The sequence below is a fragment of the Propithecus coquereli genome, unplaced genomic scaffold, assembly GCF_000956105.1.
Source record: "Propithecus coquereli isolate 6110/MARCELLA unplaced genomic scaffold, Pcoq_1.0 Scaffold205, whole genome shotgun sequence".
In the NCBI taxonomy this organism is placed as follows: domain Eukaryota; kingdom Metazoa; phylum Chordata; class Mammalia; order Primates; family Indriidae; genus Propithecus; species Propithecus coquereli.
This window is the reverse complement of record NW_012145523.1, coordinates 385563-412309: the sequence shown is the minus strand read 5'-3', so window position 1 is coordinate 412309 and position 26747 is coordinate 385563. Positions and strand designations below refer to the sequence as shown.

At 35.7% G+C, this 26747-nt stretch overlaps 1 protein-coding gene across 1 annotated transcript in view; it reads left to right on the top strand.

Annotated features, from left to right (window-relative positions):
• Positions 1-26747, top strand: part of DNAH14 (dynein, axonemal, heavy chain 14) — a 324896-nt gene that overhangs the window by 160311 nt on the left and 137838 nt on the right. Inside the window, 7 exon segments of the mRNA XM_012644036.1 lie at positions 1948-2082; positions 7646-7861; positions 13251-13341; positions 15091-15299; positions 16083-16335; positions 20723-20801; positions 23554-23813. Coding sequence (XP_012499490.1) covers positions 1948-2082; positions 7646-7861; positions 13251-13341; positions 15091-15299; positions 16083-16335; positions 20723-20801; positions 23554-23813 — 1243 coding nt within the window.

The window sequence follows — 26747 nt, the reverse complement described above, 5'->3', positions numbered from 1 at the left end:
TAGTAGTAGCTTCTACATCAGAAACATACAGTCCTTTACTTTGTGCCAATCTATAATAGTGAACATGTTGTAATGTTCAGGACAATATTGTAGCAATACAGTGATTATAGCAATCTGGGCAGAACAGGATCAATCAGCAGCTTGATTCTGGACAATAATCTCATCACATAATGGATCCTCCACCATGGGCCCATGAGTAACTCGGATAGTTTGGTCAGCAGCCATCATTTGTTTCCACAGTTCACAGCCCCAAAGTGGGGGTACTGTTAATCTTCTGATCTGTAGAACTGGCAGACCAAATAGATAGGCCACTGGCAAAGCCCAAGAGTCAGAGTTTTGTCCACTGAGCAGAGTGATCAAGTCTGCTTTTGGTTCTTCATAGCTGAAGCTGAACAGTGAGAGCTGTCAGATTTCAGCTTAGCTGAACCATCAGTAATCCAAGCCCAGGCATTTATTGGAATCTTCGTGAATCAAGAGCTGCATTGAGCCAGCAGCTTTGTTTCAGGAGGTTAAGTGGGGAATAGAGTTTATCCCAGAGGGTTAACTGCCACTCTTTTGTAACTCACTAGGGCCAAGCTAGCTGCATTCTTGAATATGCGATTTCCGTTTGACAAGCAAGGCTTTTTGGACCCTTCTCACTTTGCCAGATGTATAGAGTCTGGGTCTGTGAAATCAGGGCCTCTGTGGTGGAACAGAGATTGTAAAGTAGATATTTTAGTCTTATCCATATTTGAATTTTAATGTATTTATGTGATACTTACATTATTAAAAAATAATTTCTTTAATACTATTACAACAATCCAGGAGAGATGGTGAGGGCCCAGGTGTCTTAGTCAGCTCAGGCTGCTATAACAAAATATCATAGACTGGGTGGCTTAAACAACAGACATTTATTTCTCACAGTTCTAGAAACTAGGAAGCCCAAGATCAAGATACTGACAGATTTTGTTCCTGGTGAGCCCCCTCTTCCTGGCTTGCAGACAGCCACGTTCTTGCTGGGTCCTCACATGGCTGGGGGCAGGGGGGAGAGAGAGAGAGACAGAGAGAGCGTGCGCAAGCACACACTCTGGTTTCTCTTCCTCTTCTTTATAAGGAAACTAATCCCATCATGGGAAACCCACCTTCAACTCATCCAAACCTACCTTCCAAAGTTCCCCCCTCCAAATATCGTATTGGGGGTCAGGGCTTCAACATATGCATTTTGGGGGAAACACAAACATTCAGTCCACAACCCAAACATAAGGCAATTGTGGTTTGGATGGAGAGAAGACGGAAACAAGTAATAGTTTTGTAAGAGATGAGGAAATGAAAAAAAGGCAAATATTCCATGTAGGACCATTAGTATATTGCTGTTTTATTTAACTACATTAGGGAAATAAGAAAAGCTACAGGTGTGAAAAGAAGATATAGGTTAGATTTTGTTGAGTTTGAGAATCATATGAGACATTCAGATAGAAACGTTTGGTAGACCATTTGAAATTTCACTCTGGCACTTAGAACTGAAGACTGGAGGAAATGTGTACATTAGGGAGTCATTAGAATCCAGGTCATACTTAAAGGTCAAATTGATAAGATTGGATATGGACTATGCAGAAGAGAGAAGGGGACAAGAATGAATTAGGGAAGAATCACATGGAAAGGAGAATCAGAGCTCAGGTAAAAGAGAAAAAATAGAGAAGGAGGAAAACCCTGATAAATTATATAACAGAACCCAATAGTAGAGAAACATACAAGAAGAAAGAAGTAGAAAGTGAGATAAACTTTTAAATATCAAGAACTGAAATATATTCTTTGAATTTTAAAATTGGGAGATTTCAAGCAAAAGCCAGATTACAATGAAATGAACAATAAATTGAAAGAAGAGTTCATGGATATAGGCAGAGATGTATTTGTAACTAAACTTTTAAAATTGTTTCTGAATGAATAAATTTGTAAATTTTATTTCAGGCTTATGTTGGTGTGATGTTAGTAGGTCCAACAGGTGGAGGAAAAACAACAGTCAGAAGAATTTTAGAAAAAGCATTAGTACTATTACCAATTGTAGACTTCTTATCATTTGCAGAAAGGGAATCTACTCCAGAGGTAAATGTTCTACTAAATAAACGTTTATTCATTTGTTCATATTTTATTTTATACTTCAGTTAACATTTTATGTTCTCTTCACATAGGTATTTTTATTAGTTATTAAATTTATTGCTAGGAATTTCATACTTAGAAATCATTATAGTGAGTGGGATTCTTTCATTTAAATCTCAAGCTGGTAATTGCTAGTGAAAATAAAACTATTGAATTATATATTACTATTTATTTTGTATCTAGCTCACCTTACTTAATGGACTTGTAAGTGCTAATTGTTTTTTAGGTATTGATTGAATGATCTTCAAATAAAAATAATTTTGTCTCTTTTCCAATTTTTTATAACTTATATTCTTATCTTAATTGATTAACCCTCCAAGACAATGTCAACTATAATATTTGTTCCTTTATCTGGAATGCATTTAATATTTCTGCATTTAAATGATATTCTTAGTCTCTGATAAATATTCTTTATCATACTTTAGAAATTTCTATTCCCATTACACTTTGGTTTTTCAACTGCTAGAGTTTATTAAGTGATTTTTAGCATTTATTTTTTAATCGTTTAACTAGTTAATGTAATAAGCTATGTTGATAGATTTGCTAATGTTAAATTGTCCTTGAATTCCTAGATTAGCCCCTACTTAATCATAATATATTTTTATTCACTATAAAGCTAGACTCCAATAAGTAGTATGTACTAAAATTACTTTATTTAAAGATTCGTTGTTGGTAATCTATTCCAAAAGTTTTAGAAAGTCAGGTTCTCAGTTACATAGATTTTTTTCAGTTAGTGTGAAATATCCTGCTTTAAAATCATGCATATAACAGTTCATAATCCTTTACCCTTTTCCTTTATCTAAACTTTCCTTCTCAACAGATCTCAATTAGTTCTTAAGCAATTATTATAATAAAAAGTGAATTACCATAGCAATAATAACTAAATAATGACTAATATTTATAGAATACTAAATATGAGCCAAGTGCTATGCTAAAACACTTTTACTTGAATTATCTCATTTAATTCTGACAACAACCCTATGGGCAGTAATTTGCTTTATTAAAAAAGTTTTTTAAGTGCAAAAGTAGTATGTACAGTTGTGAGAAATTTGGAAAATAAAAAGAATTTTAAAAATCACTTAGAAAAAAATGACTGAAAACATTTTGCTGTATTTCCTTTATTTTTTCTACACTAGATATATTTTGAAATAATTGAGATATAGTACTTTGTATAAGTGATCTCAATTTTTCTAATCTTGGCATCTTCACTTAATATTATATGCTGAGAATTAACCCCGTGTCATTAAAAACTTCTCACAAATATCATTATGATTACTGTATTCTGTCATCAGAATGTAACTTCACTGTGTACCTCCAGTTAAGATTGAGGTAAAATGCGCAAAACATATAATTAATCTTTTTAAAGTGACATTTAGTGCATTCACAATGTTATACAATCATCACCTCTTTCTAGATTCAAAACTTTTTTATTTCCGCCCAGGGGAACACTCCTTTCCCATTAAGAAACCACTCCCCATTCCCTGGCAACCACTAATTGGCTATGGATTTGCCAATCCTAGGTATTTTGTATAAAAGGAATTATATGTATATGGCCTCTTGTGTCTGACTCCTTTCACTTAACATATGTTTCTGAGGTTCATTCATGTTGCAGCATGTATCGGTACTTCATTCCATTTTATAGTTGAATAATATTATATAAAATATTTGTTTATCGATTCATCACAGTTTATGTGTTCATCCCTTGATGGGTTTTTGGGTCGTTTCCACCTTTGGTATATAAAGAATATTGCTGTTATAAACATTTGTGTACAAGTTTTTCGTGGACATATGTTTTCATTTCTCTTGGTTATATACCTAGGAGTAGAATTGCTGGATCATGCGGTAATTTTATGTTTAACTTTTTTTTTTTTTTTTTTTTGAGACGAGGTCTCGCTCTGTTGCCTGGGCTAGAGTGCTGTGGGGTCAGACTAGCTCACAGCAACCTCAAACTCCTGGGCTTAACCAATCCTTCTGCCTCAGCCTCCCAAGTAGCTGGGACTACAGGCATGCGCCACCATGCCTGGCTAATTTTTTCTATTTTTAGTTGTTTGGCTAATTTCTTTCTATTTATAGTAGAGACGGGGTCTCGCTTTTGCTCAGGCTGGTCTCAAACTCCTGAGCTCAAACAATCCACCCGCCTCGGCCTCCCAGAATGCTAGGATTACAGGCGTGAGCCACCGTCCCCGGCCCTGTTTAACTTTTTAAGCAACCACCAAACTGTTCTCCACAGCAACTGTACCATTTTAAATTGCCATTAGCAATGTATGAGGCTTCCTATTTTTCTACATTCTCACCAACACTTGCTATTTTCCCTATTTTTTCCATTCTGGTGGATGTGAAGTAGTATCATTGTGGTTTTGATTTGCATTTCCTAATGACCAGTGAAGGCTGAATACCTTTTCACATGCTTATTAGCCATTTGTACATCTTCTTTGGAGACATGTCTATTCATGGTTTTTGTCCTTTTTAAAATTAAATTGTCTTTGTTGTTCATTGCAAAAGTTCTTTATATATTCTGGACACTAAAGCCTTATCAGATATGTGATTTGCAAATATTTTCTCCTATTTTGTGAGTTGTCTTTTTCCCTTTCTTGGTAATACCTTTTTGATACACAAAAGATGTTAATTTTTATAAAATCCTATTTATTTTTTTTCTTTTGTTGCTTGTGCTGTTGGTGTCAAAGCTAAGAATCCTACCAAATCCAAGGTGATGGAGATTTACCTCCTACATTTTCTTCTCGTAGTTTTAGCTCTTATATTTAAGTTGTTGATTCATTTTGAGTTAATTTTGTATATGGAGTGAGTGTCATTCTTTTGCATGTGTGTATCCAATTCTCCCTGCACTATTTGTTGTAGTCTATTCTTTTCTCCATTGAATGGTCTTGGCATTCTTGATGAAAATCAATTGGCTGCAGATGTTTGGGTTTATTTCTGGACTGTCAGTTTCATTCCATTGCTCTGGATGTCCAATCTTTATACCAGGATATGTATGTTTTGATTACTGTATATCTTTGTACAGTAGTCCCATTATCCTTGGTTTCACGTTCCACAGTTTCAGTTACCTGTGGCCAACTATGGTCTGAAAATATTAAATGGAAAATTCTAGAAATAAACAATTTATAAGTTTAAACCCTACTTCACAATGCTTATTACATCATTCACCTCACTTCATTTCATCACATAGGCATTTTATCATCTTACATAATCGTATGAAAGCTGAAGATAGTACAATAAAATACTTTGAGAGAGAGATCACATTCACATAAATTTTATTGAATTGTTATAATTGTTTATAATATTATTATTATTGTAGGAAAAACATATTATAGCTAGGGTTTGGTACTATCAGTAGTTTCAGGCATCCACTGGGAGTCTCAGATCTTATCCCCCAAGGATAAGAGGGTACTACTATAGTAAATTTTGAAATTGGGAATTATGAGTTCTCCAACTTGTTCTTTTTGAGGTCCCTTGCAATTCCATTTGAATTTGAGGAATGGTTCTTCCATTTCTGCAGAAAAGGCCACTGGAATTTTGATAGGAATTGGATGAAATCTATAGATCACTTTCGCAAACAATTACCGTCTTAACAATATTAAGTTTTCCCATCAGTGAACACAGATATCTTTTCATTTTTAAATCTTTAATTTCTTTAAGCAATATTTTGCATTTTTAGTACATAAATCTTTCCTGTCATTAAAGTTATTCCCAGACATTTTATTCTTTGAATGCTATTATAAATGGAATTGTTTTTTAAATTCCCATTTTGGATTATTCATCACTGCTGTATAGAAACAACGAATTTTTGTGCATCGATCTTGTACTTTGTAAATTTGCTGATTTATTTATTAGTTCTAGTGGTTATTCTGTGAATTCTTTGGGATTTTTTATAGAGAGAATTATGTAATATGTGAATAGATACAGTTTTACTTCTTTCTTTCCAATTCGGCTGCTTTTTATTTCTTTTCTTGCCTAATTGCCTGGCTCGAGTTCCAGTACAATGTTTAGTAGCAGTGGTGAAAAATGGAATACTTGTATTGTTCTTGATTTTAGGGGAAAAGCTTTCAGTCTTTCACTATTGAGTATGAAGTCAACTGTGGGTTTTTCATAAATACCCCTTATTATGTTAAGGAAGTGTTCCCTTCTATTCCTAGTTTTCTGAGTGTTTTTATCATGAAAGTGTGTAAAATTGTGTCAAATGCTTTTTCTGCAACTTTTGGTGTGATCATGTGGCTTCTTTCCTTTGTTTTATTATTGTAGTGTATTACATTGATTGATTTTCTTATGTTGAACTACACTTACATTCCTGGATGAATCCTACTTTGTCATGGTGTATAATCCTTTAAATGTGCAGTTGAATTCAGTTTATTAGCACTTTTGTGAGGATTTTTGCATCTATATTCATAAGGGATATTGGTCTGTACTTTTCTTGTGAAATCTTTCAGTTTGATATCATGGTAATGCTGGCCTAGTAGAATGTGTTAGGAAGTGTTCCCTATTTTAGGAAATGTTCTCTATTTTTCTATTTGCAAGAGTTTGAGTAGGATTGGTATTAATTTTTCTTTAAATGTTTGGTAGAATTCATCTACCATCTGAGTAGAGTTTTCTTTGTTGGAGATTTTTGATTACTGAATCAAACTCTCTGTCATAGGTCTGTTGAAATTTTCTATTTCTTTTTGAGTCAGCTTCAGTAATTTGTTTCTTAGGAATTTGTCCATTACTTCTAGTTTATGTAATTGTTGGTGTAAAATTCTTCATAGTGTTCTCTTATAATCCTTGTAATTTCTATAAGGCAGTAGTTATGTCCACACCTTCATTTTTGATATTTATTTGTGTCTTCTCTCTTTTTTTCTTAGACAGTCTAGCTAAAAGTTTGTTGGTTTTTTTGATCTTACAACCAACCAATGTTTGGTATTATTGATTCTGTTGTTTTTTAATTCTCTATTTTGTTTATCTCTAATAATTACATCCTTCTTTTTGATGATTTTGGGTTTAGTTTGCTCTTCTTTTTTTATTTCCTTAGGATATAAAGTTTGATTTTTTACTTGAGATCTTTCTTGTTTAATGTGGGTATTTGCAGCTGTAATTTTTCCTCTTCAGGCAGCACCCAGACAGGTTAGAATGTTGCAAATATGGTCTTCTTGAATGCCAATTCTGACCTAAAGTTTAAAAGTATATGCTACTGTCTCTTACCTCTACACTTAACCCCGGCTCCAGACACACTGCATCCCAGTTCATATATTGTGTTCCTGGATTAGGCACAGTGGGATTTTTCCCCTTTTGGGGGGTGGGGGGTACTAATAATTGTATTTAGAATTTTTTAAAAAAAGTATTTGTATATTATAGCTAATTTTAATAAGTCAATTTTTACTGTTCCTTGAAAATTGCAACCATTATAATCTTTCTTTGCTATGAAATATTTCTCCTAAGCCCCTTTGGTAATAACAATGCAAAAAATGAAATTATTGTACTATGCTTATTGTCTTTAAAAACCACACTGGATTTTTCCTAGACTTCAGGAAGAAAAGGAAAAGTAGATATTTACGTTTTAAATCCAAAGTGTATCACTCTTGGTGAACTATATGGACAACTAGATCCTAATACTATGGAATGGACTGATGGATTATTATCAGCAATAATTCGAAGTTATGTCTCTTGTAACACTGCAAGGTGCTCGAGAAAAGAAATTGATCTCGAAGTAAAGTCAAGAATCTCAGATTTATCGAATGTAAGTTTAGTATCGAGTGAGTATTTTTATTTGACTAATGTGTATTATTTAATTATTTAATTGCTTATCCAAAGATTGGTATTAAAACCTATTAGAGTAAAAGTCAATTTTAAAAATATTATGAACAGTTTTTAGAAAGAAAAAAATTATAATTTACTTAAAAAAATATGCCATTGAGTTTTAAAATAGTCAGTAAATGATAGAATGAAGTTAAAGATATTTGCTTTTAAAGGAACACAAAGTGAATTGAGTCTACACAGAGAATGATCTAGTGATTCCAACACCAACGATATACTTTAAAAATTAAAAAAAAACACTTCAGTTGGAAAGTAAATAAAGTATGTGATACAAAATTCATCAAGGAATACATATAAACAGCAAAATAATTCTGTGATCCTTTAACAGTGCTGCTCAACCCTATTCACTTGTGGTTGTCACCAGGCTGCTGTGGCAGGATGGGCCCATGGTGCAGTGCATGTGTGGTGGGGCTGGCCTGCTGGACTGGGCATGGACATGGGATGGAAGAGGTCTGCTGGACACAGTGCACACACATGGGCCTAGGCAGCCAAGGTGTGAAGTGTATAGGCAAGGTCAGGCACACATGAGGTATAGCACATGCAGAGGGCATAGTAGGCCCGTGGGGCAGAGCAGGTCTGCAGGATGGAAGGGTCCCTGGTGCAGAGTGGGCCTGTAGCACATGTGTGGGGCAGAGTGGGCCCCTGGCACTGAGGGGGCTTGTGGGGCAGGGTGCTTGCGCAGGATTGGGCAGGTCCGCGGGATGCAGCATGCACACATGCGGGCCAGTGTAGCCGCAGTGCTGGGTGTGTGGGTGGGCACCAAGGGCTATGGGCTTGTGCTCCACCTGGGCCCTGCAGGAGGTGCAGTTGAATAGGATTACCCAGGCCACAGCAGCAGGTGCCCTCTGTGGTCTCCTGGTCTTCCCTGGCCCCCCCAGAGGCATAGTGCCAGCAGTGGGAGTGCAGATCACCCGCCCACCGGGAATGCATGAACATCGGGACTCCCCATTCCCTCCCCATCTGCCAAAGGTAAGGGGGAGGCAGTAGTCACAGATCTGACCCCTGAGCAGAAGTAGCATTCCGAGGTTGGTATATCACAATGGCATCAGCCACAATGCCCAGGGCCGGCAAGCCAGGCATGCCTTCTCTCCAGGGCAGTGTAACTGCACAGCCTCCAGTCAGGTCTCTGTATCGGTAGGAAGGCCTACTGCAGAGGAGGGGCCCTCCTGCCTCTTCCATTGCAATATTCTCAGGGGAAGCATGGAGGCTGGGATTCTCTCCTCTGTCCCTTCCCCATATGTGGGCACTTTCCCTAATACCTCTGGTCCTGTTGAGCAGGTTATTGCACTTCTTTTTTCTTTACTTCATTCCCACCTCCTCTTTGTGGATTTCCAGTGCTCTCACCTATCAATCAATCCAAAAGTGGATATCTATTCACCACTTTCAATGCTTTCCGTGAGAGCAGTGTTGTGATAAAATTCTTTATACTAATGATTGCCAGTTAGAAACGGAAATAGGAAAAATTATGTTAAAAGTGGTAAGAATCTATAAAATGCATTGGAATAAATGTAAAAGAAAGGGACTTGTTCTATGGGGGATGGGGCAGGGAAACATATGCAATTGAGAAAATTTGAATAAATTAAGGATATACCATATTCCTATGTAGAAAGAATTCCATCATAAAAATGACAATCTCTATCAAATTAAGATATGCGTATAATGTCATTTCACCCAAAATCCCACTGGTTTTTTAAATTAAAAAATAAAGACTTATATGTTTACAATGTACAGCTTGATGTTTTCATATATATATATATATAAGATGGAATGATTGCTATTAATACAATCAAGCTAATTAACATATCAATCACCTTACATAGTTGTCTTTTTTTATAGTGAGAATATTTAAGATTGGCTCTTAGCAATTTTCAAAAATATTTAATATGGTACATGATTAACTATAGTCATCATGCTGTACACTAGATCTCCAGAACTTATTCATACTGACTGAAACTTTATATATTATTTATACAACATCCCTCATTTCCTCCCACTGCACCTCCAAGCCCCTGGTGGAAACCACTGTTCTACTCTCTTCTTAATGAATTCAACTTTTGCATTTCCCACTTGTAAGTGAGATTATGTAGTTTTTGTCTTTCTGTGCCTGGCTTTTTTCTCTTTGCATTATGTAATCCAGGTTCATCCATGTTGTCATAAATGTCAGGATTTCCTTCTTTTTTTTTTTTTAAGTATTCCATTGTGTGCGTGCACACCACATTTCTTTATACATTCATCCATTGATGGACAGGACATTTAGGATGATTTCATATGTTGACTATTGTGACTAATGCTGCAATGAAAATGGGAGGGCAGATATCTCCTCAACATGATTTCATTTCCTTTGGATATATACCCAGTAAAGGGATTGCTGGATCGTATGGCAGTTCTATTTTCAATTTTTTGAGGAATCTCCATACTGTTTTTCACAAGGTCTGTACTAATTTACATTCTCACGGACAGTATATAAGGGTTTCCTGTTCTCCATCTTCCTCACCAGCACTTACTATCTTTGTGTTTTTTGTAGTATCCATTCTAACAGGTGTGAGATGATATCTCATTGCAGTTTCAATTTGCATTTCCCTAATGAGCATTTTTTTTCATATACCTGTTGGCCATTTGTTTGTTTTCGGTGAGAAATATCTATTCAAGTTCTTTGTCCATTTTTTAATTGAGTTATTTATTTTCTTGCTGCCAAGTTGTTTGAGTTCCTTATAAATTTTGGATACTAACTCCTTCTTCGATATGTGGTTTGAAAATAATTTCTCCCATTCCATAATCTCTTCACTCTGTTGTCTCTTTTGCTATGCTGAAGCTTTTGAATTTGATGCAATCCTATTTGTTTGTGTTTGCTTTTGTTGACTGTGCTTTATATCCAAAAAATCAGCCCAGACCAATACCATGGAGCTTTTCCCCTATGTTTTCTTCTAGTAGTTTTAGAGTTTCAGGTGTTATGTTTAGGTCTTTAATCCATTTTGAGTAGAGTTCAGTTTTGTATATGGTGTTAGATGAATCCAATTTAATTTTTCTGCATGTGGATATCGAATTTTCCTGGCATCATTTATTAAAGCAACTGACTCTTCTCCATTGTGTGTTCTTAGCAGCTCTGTTGAAGACCAATTGACTGTAAATGTGTGGGGTTGTTTTTTCTTTCTAATTGGATAAAATGATTTCAATATTTCATCTGTAAGTGTAAATGTTTCAAGAGTTTAAGAAAATCTGGGCAGAAAATCATAGCACTTTAGAGTTCTAAAATGTTCTAAATAAATTTTAAAACAAATCCAAACTGTAAGCAAACCAGTAAGGCAGTGACACAGAAATGGAACCAAACGGAAGCCAGAAACATATTCAAACATATAAAGGAATTTGGTATACAATTAAAGTGATATTTCTAATTATTGAGGAAAACTTTCCATATTTAATCCTTTGTAAAATTTGCTATTTTCATATTAAAAACATAGACCCCTAGCTCACTCCTTCCACAGAAATAAAATTCCAGATGAATTAACAATCTAAATATAAAAATAAAACTATAAAAATACTATTGTATAATAATATCTAGGTACATATTTTCACAATTAGGAAGTTCTGATACCCAGAAATCATAAAATAAATGATAAAAGGATTTAACTATAAATATTAATATGAAAATATTTTTCCAATAGCTACCACTATGCTAAAGTAAATTACAATCTAGAAGAAAATAATTATAACACAGATAGTCAATGAGTTATAATAATATCTCCAATATAAAAAAAGAGCTTCAGAAATGAATAAGAAATTCAACTAAATAAGGAAATGAGGAAAGGCTAGGAATAGAAAATTGATAGAACAAATACAAATTGTCATTAAATATATGAAAAGATGCTTAGCCTCGCTATTTGTCAAAGAAATAAAAGTTATAAAAATGATAGGCACAGTATTTTTCCTCATCAGATTTCAAAACTTAAGAATATTTGCGGTGATCACATTCATTGTTAGCAAGGATATGTAAAAACATGGATTGTTATGCCTTGTTGGTGGGAATGTTATTGCCACAAACTTTTGAGAAGAAATGTAATAAAATTTATTAAGAACTAAAATAATTATAACCTTTGACCCCCAATCTTACATTTAAAAAAACAATCTAACTAGAGAAAGAGGATGCAAGGATGATAATTGCAGACTTTTGTAATAGGAAGAATAATTGGAAATAGCCTGTGACTTGCTTACCTTCCTTGGGAATTAGCAGCAACTGGTTACTTTTTCTTGTATTGTTAGGGCCTCGTTGAAACCTGAGCATCATTACTTGGTCTCTGTCTTCAGAACCCACACTGTGCCCCCAGCACAGCTCTAGAGTTTGGTTTTCTCCCCCACTACTCTTGGTGGTTACAGAAACCATGCCATTCAGGTGATTACAAATTACTCAGCTTTTTAGGAGAGATGAATAATTAAGCCTCCGCCCTCAAGGTAACTAAGTGCTAAGCATATGCATACATCAGAATTTCTCAAATGTTGTTATGAGAGCACCTGTATTAGAATCATCTGGGGTATATATTAAAAATGGAAATTTCTGGGCTTCATCCCAAACCTATTCAATACAAATCTCCAAGGATGAAGTGTTAGAATCTGCAATCTAACAAACTGCAGGTAATTCTTACGTATTCTAAAGTTTGAGAACTTATGAAGGAATGTCTAGGAAAAATATGCACCAAAATGTCAATAGTGGTCGTCTATAGTTAGTGGAAATTCAGAGAACTTTTGATTTCTTCTTTGTGCTTTGGTGTATTATTTGGATATTATACAACAAGCATATACTATCTTTGCAGGTAGAAAAAAGAAACTAAAATAAATGGCTTTCCAAAAGGAAATAAGGTGTAGTCACAAGTCACATTATACTATGCTGGTTATGTGTTGGGTTTTTCAGCTACAGAACCTTTTGCCTTTCATATTTTTGCCACTCAAGGAAGGATATTGGCTGGGCACAGTGTAATCCTAGCACTCTGGGAGGCCAAGGCAGGAGGATTGCTTGAGGTCAGAAGTTTGAAACCAGCCTGAGCAAGAGCAAGACCCCATCTCTACAAAAATAGGAAAATTGGCTGGATGTGGTGGCACCTGCCTGTAGTCCCAGCTACTCTGGAGGCTGGGGCAGGAGGATCAGTTGAGCCCAGGAGTCTGAGGTTGCAATGAGCTATGATGATACCACTGCACTCTAGCCTGGATGACAGAATGAGACGCTGCCTTGAAAAAAAAAAAAAAAGCATTGATGTATAGTCTACTGGAATTGGAAAATGTCATCAAATAAAAATTTAAATATTATTGATTATGTATTTTAGGTTTTCAAATTTGATTCCTCTGATACAGCAGATATGGATAATAATGTTTTTGAGGATATACAGAAAGATGATAAAATTCCAGAAAATCACAGTAAGTATTATTAAATTCAATGAAGGTGATTAATTAATATAGAAAACAAACTTTGAACCAATATTAGCAACATTTGTATCTTTTTTTTAACATTTGTATCTTTAAATACATTTTGATTAGTGATATTTTGTTCTTGTACAATTTATTTTTTCCTCTAGAGTTTACTTAAAATTTGTATAGTATTCCCCCCAAAAAAGAATTTGTATAGTATTATCACATATTATAATGTATATGTATATTATTATGCTATATAAATACTAGGGCTTAAATAGCCCTTCAGTTTATAAATGACCATTAGTCTCCCACAAGAACAAGTAGATATTAAAGGTGGAAATAAATAATGATGTGAGAAGCATCAGTGGCAACCTACAGTTTGCCACTGGTGTTCCTCTGAAGTGGAACTCCAAACAATCTGTACCTTCCCGGGTGAGGTCATACTACCCAAGCAGATTCATCTACAATGAACTGCACACCCATAATATTCCAGATGCTTTGCTACGTGGCAGGGGATGGAATGGAGCTGACAAATCTATTGAAGGAGCCCCGACGATTGCTTTCCCTACTCCAGGTTGAACCTCATATCAATACATCCCCCAGTAGTACATTTGTGATCCAGACTTTGAAAGAGGCTTCTGCTGCTGCTTCTACTTCCTTGATTTTTGTATGTCATGTTTGGGAGAGTACAATAATTGGGCATAATGTTTCCTTCATGGGGCTTTATGACAGTCACTAGAGCAGGTATTTCAGCCAGTCAGAGCCCATCTTGGCGGTAGTAGCTATATGGATCCCTACTTTACTCTTTGATTCTTCTGGGATACTTAAATTTCTAATAGGTGGTAAACTATAAACTATTTTCTTTCTGCATAGTGACCTATTCACCTCTCCTATCCTGACCAATAGATTTTTTTCTAAAACTATGAAGCACAGAAATAGGGATAGAGTATGTCCTGTGGTCTGAATGTTTGTATCCCTGCAAAATTCATATGTTGAAATTAACACCCAAGGTGATGGTATTAAGAGATGAGGGGCTTTGGGGAAGTGATTAGATCATGAGGGCTCTTCCCTCATGAATGATAGTAGTGCCCTTATAAAAGAGACCCCAGAGAGACCCCTTGCCCCTTCCACTGTGTGATGACGAAGAAGGCAAGGACAGCCTTCACCAGACACAAAATCTGCCAGTACCTAATCTTAGTCTTCTAAGCTAGAACCATGAGAACCATGAGAAATATATTTCTGTTGATAAGCTACCCAGTCTAAGGCATTTTGTTATAGCATCCCAAACAGACTATGACAGTGTGGAAAGAGGAGTAAATGGGTTCCAAGTGTGATATACTCTAATCTCTGTCTATTTGATTCTTTCTTCAAAGGCATCTATTTCCCTTTGCTTTTCCTCAGGAGCAGCATATCTGAAAAATATTCCAATGTGGAAGGGGCAAACTCACAAATCATATTATTATGAAAAAGATAAAATCATGACTATTTCTCCTATCTACGAGTAAAAGTTAATTATCCAGTTCAACAATCTAAGAATATATCTCAATAATGCTTAAAGTGTTATCAAATGTATGGTATGAATATTTATTCATATTCAATAAATATTGGAGGCTACATATAAACACATTCACTCTAATGTTTTTTAGAATATCATTTTCATCTCAGAAAATATTTTCTATACATAAAATTTGCCAGATTGCAATGAAAGAAGACTGACATTATTCTTAGTTACATTAAAAATATTTTTCTCTCCAGATTTTGATTGGCAGTGGATTATCTTAGATGGTCCTGTGGACACCTTTTGGGTAGAAAATCTGAACTCTGTCCTAGACGACACTAGAACATTGTGCCTAGCAAACAGTGAGAGAATAGCTTTAACTAATAAAATAAGAGTGATTTTTGAAGTGGACAGTCTCTCTCAGGCCAGTCCTGCTACTGTCAGCCGATGTGCAATGGTCTATATGGTAAGTTTTCAATAACAAATTTCCTAACAAAGAAAATGTGTTGTTTAGGATAATAACTAGCCATTATCTACAGCATTTTATGTTTATTTTATTTTTACCTGTGGATCCAGCAGTATGACTCCAGTAGTTCAGAAACTTTGTACTTCCCAAAGCCTCATAACCTAGAATGGAATATGAATGTAATTACTACTGTCATTAATACTATTCTTAGCGGTTGGAGTGTCAGTATTTTCCACAACTGTAGTAAGTAGTGCTTTCATCAGACAGGTTAGGCTGCTGATATAATTTTTCCAAAAAGGAAGATTGCCCTAGCGCCTCTTCATACACACTTCATGACTCTAAGAACTCGGGAAACACATTACCAAGACAGTGGTGAGGAAGTAGAAGACATGACAAAAAATAAATATTTTCTGTACATGAAATTATTAGCTAGGATTAACCCAACATGCTAATCTCCTTAACTGAACGTGACGAATAAAGCTAAGTACAGGGCTGACTTCCGGGTAAGCAGTTCCCCTCACCACATACACGTAGTCTCAACACACCTCCCTACACATAATCCCCCCAGCTGTTTGTTCTCTTGTAAGACCATGGTTAGAAATCACAAATCATCCCAGAAAAGGGTAATTCTTAAGCTGTTTTGATCATTTGCCCTTTAACGAATGATAATTCTAGGCCATAACTGGTAGAGGGCAGTGATGAAGTAAAAAGATAGTAAGAAAGTAGGAGGATACTGTATTTTTATTTATTTACATAAGACTATATTGTGCTTTTTATTACTAGGATCCTGTTGATCTGGGATGGGAGCCTTATGCTAAGTCATGGCTTTTGAAAACTTCTAAAATTATAAGTCAGTCAGGAGTGGATTATCTTGAATTTATGATTAAAAAAAGTATCACAGACGGACTACAATTTATAAAGAAGCATCAGAAATTTCAGCCATATCCTATACAAGACATAACAATTGTCATAACCCTCTGCAGAATTCTTGATGCTTTGTTTGAATTCATGAGTGACTATGGAGGATTTGGACAAGGTGAGTTTTTTCCCCTGAGTCACATTGAGTTTTTTTCCCTGAGTCACATTAGTGATGGGTTTTTTTCACTAAGTCAATGATGCAGTATCTTCACTAAGTCAATTATATAGTATCTTAGCTAGGCAATGCCAATGTATCACCTTCAATTGGATTTTAGAAAATTCCTGGAAAGCCAGGAATTTTTAGTCTATCTGGACCAACAACAGACATATATGTGTTTTTACAAACTAAAAATCATTTATAGAGAAGCATATCAAAATTAAATTAACAACATATGTAAGTGTTGAAGGGTCACAAGAAAAATGAGTGTAAAGAACGCTTAGAGGGTCTCTATTGCCAAAAAATGTTTTTGCTGTGTTTTAAAGATTCTTAGAGCTAAAAATAGTGCACAAAACTACTCAAAATCCTGGACATAAGCTGCGATCAGATTGAGAGCCAAGATGGCTGACTAGAGACACAGCTTGTTGGACCCTCCCAGCAGAAGAGTTGAGGGTTGGACTGAGGAGAGTGGAGAATGATTACTGCTCAGAAGTGGACGGACCACAGGGACAGACACCAGTGGAGTCCAGGAACACCACCAAGAGGAACTGCGAAGCTGAGAGACAGGAGCATAGAAAAAAGAAATCGGCAGCACAAACCAAATCCAGGCAGTTCTGGATCCCAGTGAAAGCCTAAGGAGTCTCCCCCCTTGCCACCTGGGTGCCTCAGGCCAGCAACAGGACACAGGGCTCTCACCCCCTAGGGGAGTGCCATGAGGGACCAGAGAGCCAGCATCCCTGCATCTGGATGCCTTCTTCTCTGCACCTCCTCCACTCCTGGCATCCCAGAAAGTAATTTTTGGCTCAAGCTGGTGTGGCCACACCCTCCCCATAGCAACTGCTACAGCAATTGCTCTGAGAGTTGGCTCCCCTCAACGGGGGTGCATTCCCAGCCAAATCTGCCTAGGAGAGTATAGCCACAGCTGTGGTTGCTCAGAGAGGAGGGAGGGACCCAGTTCCCCCTGGACACCAGAGCAGTGCAGGGAGACAGCAGCCCTTCCCCCCAGCATAGCAGCCACTAGAGTTCCCTGTGCTGAGTGACCCGCTTTCAGCACTGGGGGCACATTCACTCCTGAGCTGGTGGGACAGCCACGGTTTGCGATCTTCCTGCCCACAGGCATTTGGTGTGTTCACTGAAGACAGAAGAGCGGGATGGGAGATGTAGGGGCAGAGGTCCCGTTCCAGGGTCAGTGGCAATTAACAACATGGCCTCTCTTTTCTCTGAATGTTGTTTTGGGGTAAGGAGGTGGAAAGTGGAAAGATATCATCCCTGATGACTTCAATTTTTCTCATGAAGTAAGAGCCGAAGTTATCCACTGATTTGAGGAAAGTGAAAGGTTGGTTTGAAGTAAATGATAAAGGCTAGGATGGTCATTGAGGGAATAAGAGAGCAGATTAATTGAGAAGAAAATTGATGGTATATATCGAGGGCTCATTTGAGAGAGAAACCATGATCTCGTACAGGTTGGGAAGAGTGAGAAGGTATTAGGAAGCTTCCGTTAGGCTCTCAGGTCATCATCTAGTGGAGGACGGAGGTTCAGTTCCCTGCCCAGTTGCCAAAGACTGTCATTTACTTTCTCAACTACTATAAATTATGTATCCTTGAAGAAACAAGTTCATTGGTAAGTATTTGCTGTTTTGTTGTCTGTTATAACTGCTGATTGAGAATGGGTAGTCCTAATATAAAATTGGGGACCTGAATCTCATTTCATATCAGCCATGATCTCTCCAGAGTCATTAAGTAGATAAATTCTATTCTAGAGAGATGACACAAAGATTTATCAGATTCATTTTATTCACCATTTAGCTAAATATAACAAAGGGAAGCTGGCAGTACAGCCTATAAAAGTTACTCTGATATGATACCAAAGGCAAAGGCAAAAAAAAAAAAAATAGACAAATTGAACTTCATCAAAATTAAAATATTTTGTGCATCAAAGGACACTATCAACAGAGGAAAAAATAACCCATGGGGGGGAATATTTACAAATCATATGTCTTATAGAGATTAATGTCCAGGATATGTAACAAATTCTTACAATTCAATAACAAAATAACAGTCAATTCAAAAATGGGCAAAGGACGTGAATAGATATTTCTCCAAAGAAGATATACAAATAGGCAAGAAGCACATGAAAAGATGCTCAACATCACTCATCATTGAGGAAATACAAATCAAAATCATAATGAGATACCATTTCATACCCATCAAAATTGCTATTATTTAAAAAATGCCAGAAAATAACAAGTGTTGGCATGGGTCTGGAGAAATTGGAAACCTCATGCATTGCTAATAGTATAAAATGCTCTAGGCACTGTGGAAAATGATATAGCAATTCCTCAAAAAAATTAAACATAGAATTACCATTTGACCCAGCAATCCCACTTGTGGGTATGTACCCAAAATAATTGAAAGCAGGGACTTGAACAGATATTTGTACACCAATGTTCATAGCAGCATTATTCATGGTGGCCAAAAAGTGGAAACCATATACCTGTTCATCAATGGAAGAATTGATAAACCAAATGTGATATATATACACAATGGAATATTAGCCTTAGAATGAAATTCTGACACAAAATGGGTGAACCTTGAAGTCATCATACTAAGTGAAATGTGCCAGACACAAAAGGACGAATATTACATGATTCCACTTAAAAAAGGTATTTAGAATAGTCAAATACATAGAGACAGGAAGTAAGAGAGTGGTTCCCAGGGACTGAGGGGTGGAGGAGAAGTGGGGAGTTACTATTTAATGGATAGAATTTCAATATGAGATGATGAAATGTTCTGAAGATAGTGGTGATGCTTGTGACTATAATTAATGCCACTGAACTTTACACATAAAAATGGTTAAAATTGTAAATTTTATTATATGTAATTTTACCACAATGAGAAAATTTTTAAGTTACTCTCTAAAATTTTGCAAGACTATGTAAACCTCAAATATTCAGTGCCATTCCTGCTATCATAGCCTACAGTATACATTTACACAAAATATTCTTACTGAACATTCTCAGCTATAAAATGGGGACAGGATGGAGGAGGGGGCAGATATAAAATTTGCCTGGGTCACAGGGATCTTTGCACAAGTGCCAAAATTTCCAATAAAAGTTTTTAAGAAAACATTTAATCTTACAGATAATGACAGGAAAATTTATTCAAAAATAGGATAAAATTTTTGTCTATTAAATAAGCAAAGAGTTTTCTGAAAAAACACACTGGGAGCTAGAATGTGCTGATGTATAAACTTTCACAGAAGGTAATTGAGGTACAAACCAATTCAGCCTTTCTTGGTGAGGTATTTGTCAATATATGCTAAAAATATCGATATACTCTGGCCTAGTTATATTTTCTTCTAGGAACTTTTTGTAAAGAAATAATCAGAGAAGTATACAAAGATTTATGCAGAAAGAAGTTTATTCATGGAAGAATTATTCAGTAATCTGAATTCCAACAGTGAGGGTGTGCCTTAATAAATTATGATGCAACAAATCATGTTTTAGACGATTTTTAATGACATGAAGCTAGGCTTAAAATTAAAAAGGATAAAAACCCAAGTCTCTTTTTAATTTTTTTATTTAAGTTTAAATTTTAAAATATGTTTTTTATGTAATTTATGTCTTTCTATAAAAGACCATAAAGAAATGCATCAACATTTTAGTGACTATTACCTGGAGGTGGTGGAATGAAGGATGATTATTTTCTTCTGTATAGTTTTGTGTATCTTCTAAATGTTCTAAAGGAAGCATATTCATTTTAATATTAAGAAAACAAGCATTATAAAAGAAAAAATAAGCTAAAAGGAAGAATGATTAATTATTTACTCTGTGTGTTAGTCTGTGGAATGAATGACTTGGACAACAAAGGTGGGTGATGTGGTTGGGAGAGAGGCAACTATAGTCTGTCTAAAGTACACCTGTGGATGTTTGTTTTGATAAATTTCTTATTTGAAAGCATGCAACTTTTTTATGCTCCACTTATTAGGGCCCATTTATTGTTTAGTTTATCATGTGCACTACCATATTTAGGGGTAGTCGCCTGAATGTTTCAAAGTTTTCATTTTGGAACAATCTAACTTACGAAAATAAAATAAAGAACAAAAGTATGCAGCTCTGTGCTTCAAATAAATAAAAATCAATTCAGACAATTTTAAGAACATTCTCTTCTCCGCTTTTCTTAGGAAAGTAACTCTCACTTTGTTCTGATAAGGTAACTCATGTGAAACTAAGATGTTCTCTTATGACAGTTCTCTTACTAAACAATGTTAAAGGTTAAATGTCACTAGTTAACCAGCTAAATTTTAGGTCTGTTGTTAATTGTGGAAAAATACTGTCTCCTTTTTAAGGTTATGAATTGAGTGACACTTCAGCTAAGGAGATGAATGCGCAAGAAGTTTCTGTCAAATTCAAGGATATAGAAAAGAGGTCAGTTACGTTCATTTAACAAACATATTTTAGTACCCACTAGGTGCCAAACACTCAAAGACACACAGGATTACTTGTCAATAAACCAGTACTTTTGTGATTTCATAATATCAAAATTCATTTAAATTTATATTATTCCTACTTAGAGCCCTTTATATAACTAACTAATAAAAGGTCACCAAATTTTATGCTAAGTTTTTGAAATAATAGGCATTGTATGAATACATTTGTCTATCCACTCTACATATTTGAGAAGGAATAAAATTAACATGAATTTATTTTATGAATCTGCCATTTATATGTGAAATGGTGAACCATTTACTAAATATTTTTTAAGCTTTGATATTTTTACTTATAAAACTGGAATAGTAATGTCATGTATTAAGTATCTAGAATAGAGCCTGCTACATAGTAAATTCTGAATAAATTATAGCTATGGAAATGATTAGTTCTACATTTTTGCTGCCATTTGTAGGATAGAAGAGTCACTGTTGGGTCCTTCTTACTTCTCATTATGAGTCCCTAAGACATTTATGTCACATTTGCTTTTGAATGATAAAACATTCTAAATGCGGTTCCCACTCCACCCGTCAGCTCTAACTTCATTCACATCCATTCACGTATCAGCATCTTGATTACGGCATCGTAGCCCAAACCACCATCATTTCTTGCCTATACTATTGCAATAACCTTCTAATTGGTTTCCCCAGTTCTTCCAGTTCATTCTCAGCATAACAAGAAGAGATTATTTTTAATTTTTATCAATTAGCCGTAGCATAATATTTATAAAATGTGCATAATATGTAAATAACGATACCACAAATGCCCATATACACACCACTCAGTTATAGAAAAAGCTATTATTTTAGTTTTGAGGTCCCCTATATACTGTCATATATCTTATGCCATCCCATCATCTGAGATAACTACTATATTGGATTTTGTGTATTAATATACTCACAAATAATATATTTTTCAGCTTTGTGGGCTTTTGAACTTTAAATAAACGGAATCATTCTGTATGAGCTTCCGTGACTTGCATTTTGTGTTCAACATTATGTCTTTGTCCATTGTGCCTGTAGCTGTTCTTCATTCATTTTTACTGCTAATAGTCCATTGTCATTGTATACATATATCACAGTATCACAGTTTATTTTTCCATTTATAAACAGTAGATTGTTTTCAATTTTTGTGTTTAAAAATTATACTGTGATTAATATGCTTGCACATGTCTTCTGGTACATATATGCAAGAGTTTGATCTTTTTAAAACACAAATTACAATGTTTCTTTTTTCTTTTATAGCCATTTAATGACTTCTCATTACACTGAACATGGAAGGAAAAAATCTTGGTAAAGCTTTAAAAGCCCCTGCCTACCTCTCCAGACTCATCTCTTAATCTCTTTCTCTAGCTGTGCTTCAGTGACACTTGCTTTTTTTTTTTTCCCCAGTTCCTCAAACATGCCATAATCTTTTGACCTGGCTTATACTTCCAGGTTTATACTGCCTGGCTTTAGAGTCAGGTTGAACTAAATCAAGTTGAGCTACATCAACCTCTAGGAATTGGTTGAGACCTCATTATCTTGGCACATGTATTCCTTCTGCCCAAAATGCTTTTCCTCCTATATTTTGCCAAATCTCACTTATCCTTCAAGTCTCAATTTAACAGTTGCTTCTTCAAAGAGGCCTTCTCTGACTCTGACAATCTAGATTAGTTATCCCTGCTGTTATTCTTCATGGTATGCTTGACTCTTCACTCTTTGCACTTACTGTGGTTTAGTATTCATTTTCCTATTCTGTGAAAAAGGGATAGTGCCTGTTTTGTACAGAGTAACTGATATATAGTAGCCGCTCAATAAATATTTGCTGAATGAACTATTATGCATGGCTAGAAATTTCATATAGAATTGTGCTAATGAATGGTACATTAATGTTTGCTAATAAATTCCAGTTAAATTTCAGTTCAGTGGTATATTTTTAGGTTTTTCGTAATTTGTAAATAATTTTATGATAATACTAAATCCTGAACTATGTAAAATGTCTTGAAATCAGGCCCAAACCTCTTGTTCAGCTCCATTACCATCAACCCTGTCACTATAGAATTTCAGAGTCCCACTGACAAAGGATAACTTGGGTTGACCCAGACTGGAGAAGTCTCTCCCCAGATTTCTACTGCCTGGCTTTAGAGCCAGGTTGGACTAAATCAAGTTGAGCTAACTCAACCTCTAGGAACTGGTTGAGAGGAATACAGGGCGAATGACTATTCACTTATGTCTTTTCACATGAAATGAAGAATTATCAGATCCTCTCCCAAAAGACAGGTACATGCTCATCCAATAAACCGACCTAAAATAAAAGTGAAACATATGTACATATATTAAATAAAAATATGTATATAAGATAAAAGTATATATTTAATAGATGTATATTATAAAAGTATATTTACATATATTAAATAAAAACATTAATATATTAAAGGTATATTTTAAATGAAGTTTGACTACAGATGTCTTACACATATAAACATATGTGCTATGGTTCTATTTTCTTGAAAAGTAAAAATAGTAATTATGTGTAATTTATATGACTATTATCATAGGAAAAATTATACATGAGTTCTGAAGCTTTTGTGTCAACACTTAACTGTATTATAGTTTTTAATAATGAAATTTTGACATGATATTGAAATAAATTTCTGAGCTGCTTTCTAAAAGTTTTAACCTCCATCCTTCCCATACATATCTTATTACAGGGATGAAAATACATGGTATCTGGAGAAAAATCCAGATAAATTAGCAGTAATGATTCAAAAACTTTTCGTGTTTGCATTTACTTGGGCATTTGGAGGAACTTTAAACCGTGAAGATGAACATAAAGATGACATACTATTTTGTCCCAGTTTTAAATCTGATTCTCTTGAAAAAGTAACCTATGATTTTGACAAACTTGTTCATGAATTATTTGGAAACAATTCGCAAGTAGGTAAGTTCTGGGGAAAAAATCATGTTTATTGTAGATTACTAATTAAAAACTATACTTGGACTTATATTGATTAGGTCTGTCTTTTAAAAGGTGAAGATTAAAGGTAACAGAGGGGTACTATTTCTTGGATAGATTGTTCATTTTTCTTGATCTTGATTCTTTTTTCTTTACTTTTAGCTGATTAGGTTAATTTGAAAACCTTGTCATCAAGCTCTGAAATTCTTTCTTCTGCTTGGTCTAGTCTGTTATTAAAACTTTCCACTGTATTTTGATATTACCTAAGTGACTCTTTCTTTCCAGGAGTTCTGTTGTATTTTTTCTTATATTATCTATTTCTTTAGTGAATTTTTCATTCACGTCCTGAATTTTTTGTTTGCTTCTTTGTGTTAGTTTTCAACTTTCTCATCAATCCCATTGATCTTACTTGCCATCCATACTCTGAATTCCAAATCTGCCATTTCAATAATTTTAGTTTGGTTGGAATCCACTGCTGGAGAGCTCATATGATCCTTTGGGGGTGTGAAAACAGCCTGATTTTTCATGTTGCCAGAGTTCTTAGTATGCTGGTTCCTTCCCATCTAGATCTTCTTCTTTCTGCCTAAAACAGATAGCTTTTTGGTATACCTGTTCCCCAGTGGAATCTCTGTTGCTCAGTAAAGAGATGGAGAGGTCCCTGGATGGTGTTCTTGCATCCTACTCCAGAAGATTGACCAGGCAGGAGATGGGTGGGTGCACTGTGAGCCTTTAACATTGCTGCTGTCATGCATCTCCTTATCCCCCTGTGTTTGTTATGGGCAGTCTGACACAGCAGGTGCTATCTAGTTGGTGGCAGTGGGAGCCAGGGACCTTAGGCATGTGCTCCACCTGGGTCCCACAGCAGCTCTGGCTGGGTGAGGCCATCGAGGTGGCAGCAGCAGGCCCTGGGTCTGTGGGCACCTGCTCTGCCTGGGTCCCCCAGTGGCAGTGGGGGCATGTGGCACCTGCCCAAAGGATTCATAAGAATGCCTGGCCTCTCTGCTTTCTCTCCAGCCTAGCAGGTGTAATTGGGAGGCATCAGGAACAGATCTGACCCCCAGGTAGATGAAGCATTCTTGGGCTGGGACCTTAAAATGGCAGCAGCCATAGCACCCAGCATCTGGGAACCAGTGGGATCCCACTGTGCCTTCTCTGCAGAGCAGTACCACTACACAGTCTCTGGTAAGCTCCCTGTATCAGACTCGAGGCCTGCTGCAGTGGAGAGATTCTCCCTTAGCTCCAATTGCAGTGTCCCCAGGGCAAGTGTGGAGCCCCCAAATTCTCTTCTCTGTCACTTCCCTGTATATGTGCCTCCCCTGGATACTTTCATCCTGCTGAGCGGGCCATCCCACTTCCCTGTCCTTCAGGTGCTTTGGGTGCTTCCCATCACCTCTCTGTTGATTTCCAATGCTCTCTCCTAGATGATTGATCCAAAGGTGAATATCTACTTGTCACTTTCAGTCCTCTCCATGAGAGTGGCATGTGCAGGCTGCTTCTAGTCCACCATCTTGGCCTAAATCCCCAAGAATTTATATTTCCAACTGTACATAAGCCAGCTGCAAATATTGACACAGTTTGGGTTCCAAAGAAAGCCTCAACAAATTGTAAAGAATGAATGGCATACGTATTACCGTCTATGACCACAATGCAATGAAATTATAGAATAAATATTTTAAAAATCATTTTTGGAAACTTTAAAGTTCCCTTCTAAAAATTCATCGAATAAAGAAAAAAATCATGGAAAGTATAGTAGATTGGGTGTTCTGTAGAGCCTTCTTGTTTAACAAAAAAAGAGCCTGCATAGAACTTAATTATCACTGCATTCCTAGGTTTAAAGAAAGTAAGAGACAACAATTTGTCAAGAAAACTGGAGCTTAAAATAGAGGAGGGAGTTGCAAAGTAAGGTTACCCTTACTTTGGAGTAAAAATGTCAATGTCCTAGCGCTACAAGTAATTTGAGACTAAGACTTAGAACACAAGCAAAATGGAGAGCTGGACTAAAGACTCCCAAATTAAAGTGGAGAGCTCAGCGGAACCTCAAGTGGTCCTGTGTCAGTAGTATTGGCTCCTGGCAAAATAACGAAATCTCTGGAAAAAAGCATCCTAAATTTAGGCCTCCAGATTTCCTACAGGTGAAAAATAAATAAATAAAACACTATATATGAATATATGAGAGTCAATTTAGGTTTATAAAGACTTCAGATGTTAGACTTACTGACTACACAATAAAAAATAACTATGTATAAAATGTTTAAAGAAGTAAAAACAAAAAAGCTAATACAGCAAGCAAACTACCAAAAATGATCAAGCATTTTGAAAAGAAACCAAATATAATTTTTAGAAATTAAATATATAATTATCAAAATTTTAAAGTAAACTACATACATCTTAGAAGTAGTGACCTAAAAGACACATCTTAGTCCATTTGTGCTGTTATAACAAAATACCGTAAGTGAATACTTCCAAACTCATTTTGTGAGGCCAGCATTACCCTGATACCAAAGTCAGATAATGACACAATAAAAAAGAAGACTGCGGTCAATATCCCTTGTAAACATACATGCTAAAATCCTCAACAAAATACTAGCACATTGAATTCAACAGCACGTTATAAAAATCATTCACCATGATCAAGTGGGATTAATCCCAGGGATGCAGGGATGGTTCAACATAAGCAAAGTAATAAATGTGATACATCACATTAAAAGAATGCAGAACAAAAACCACAGGATCATTTCAATAGATACAGAAAAAGCATTTGACAAAATTCAACATGTTTTCATCATCAAAACCCTCAACAAATTAGGTATGGAAAGAATTTACTTCAACACAATCAAGGCCATATATGACAAACCCACAGCTAACATCATACTCATGGGGAAGAGTTGAAAGCCTTTCTAAATTCACAATTGCAAAGATGTGGAAACAACCCAAGTGTCCATCAATACA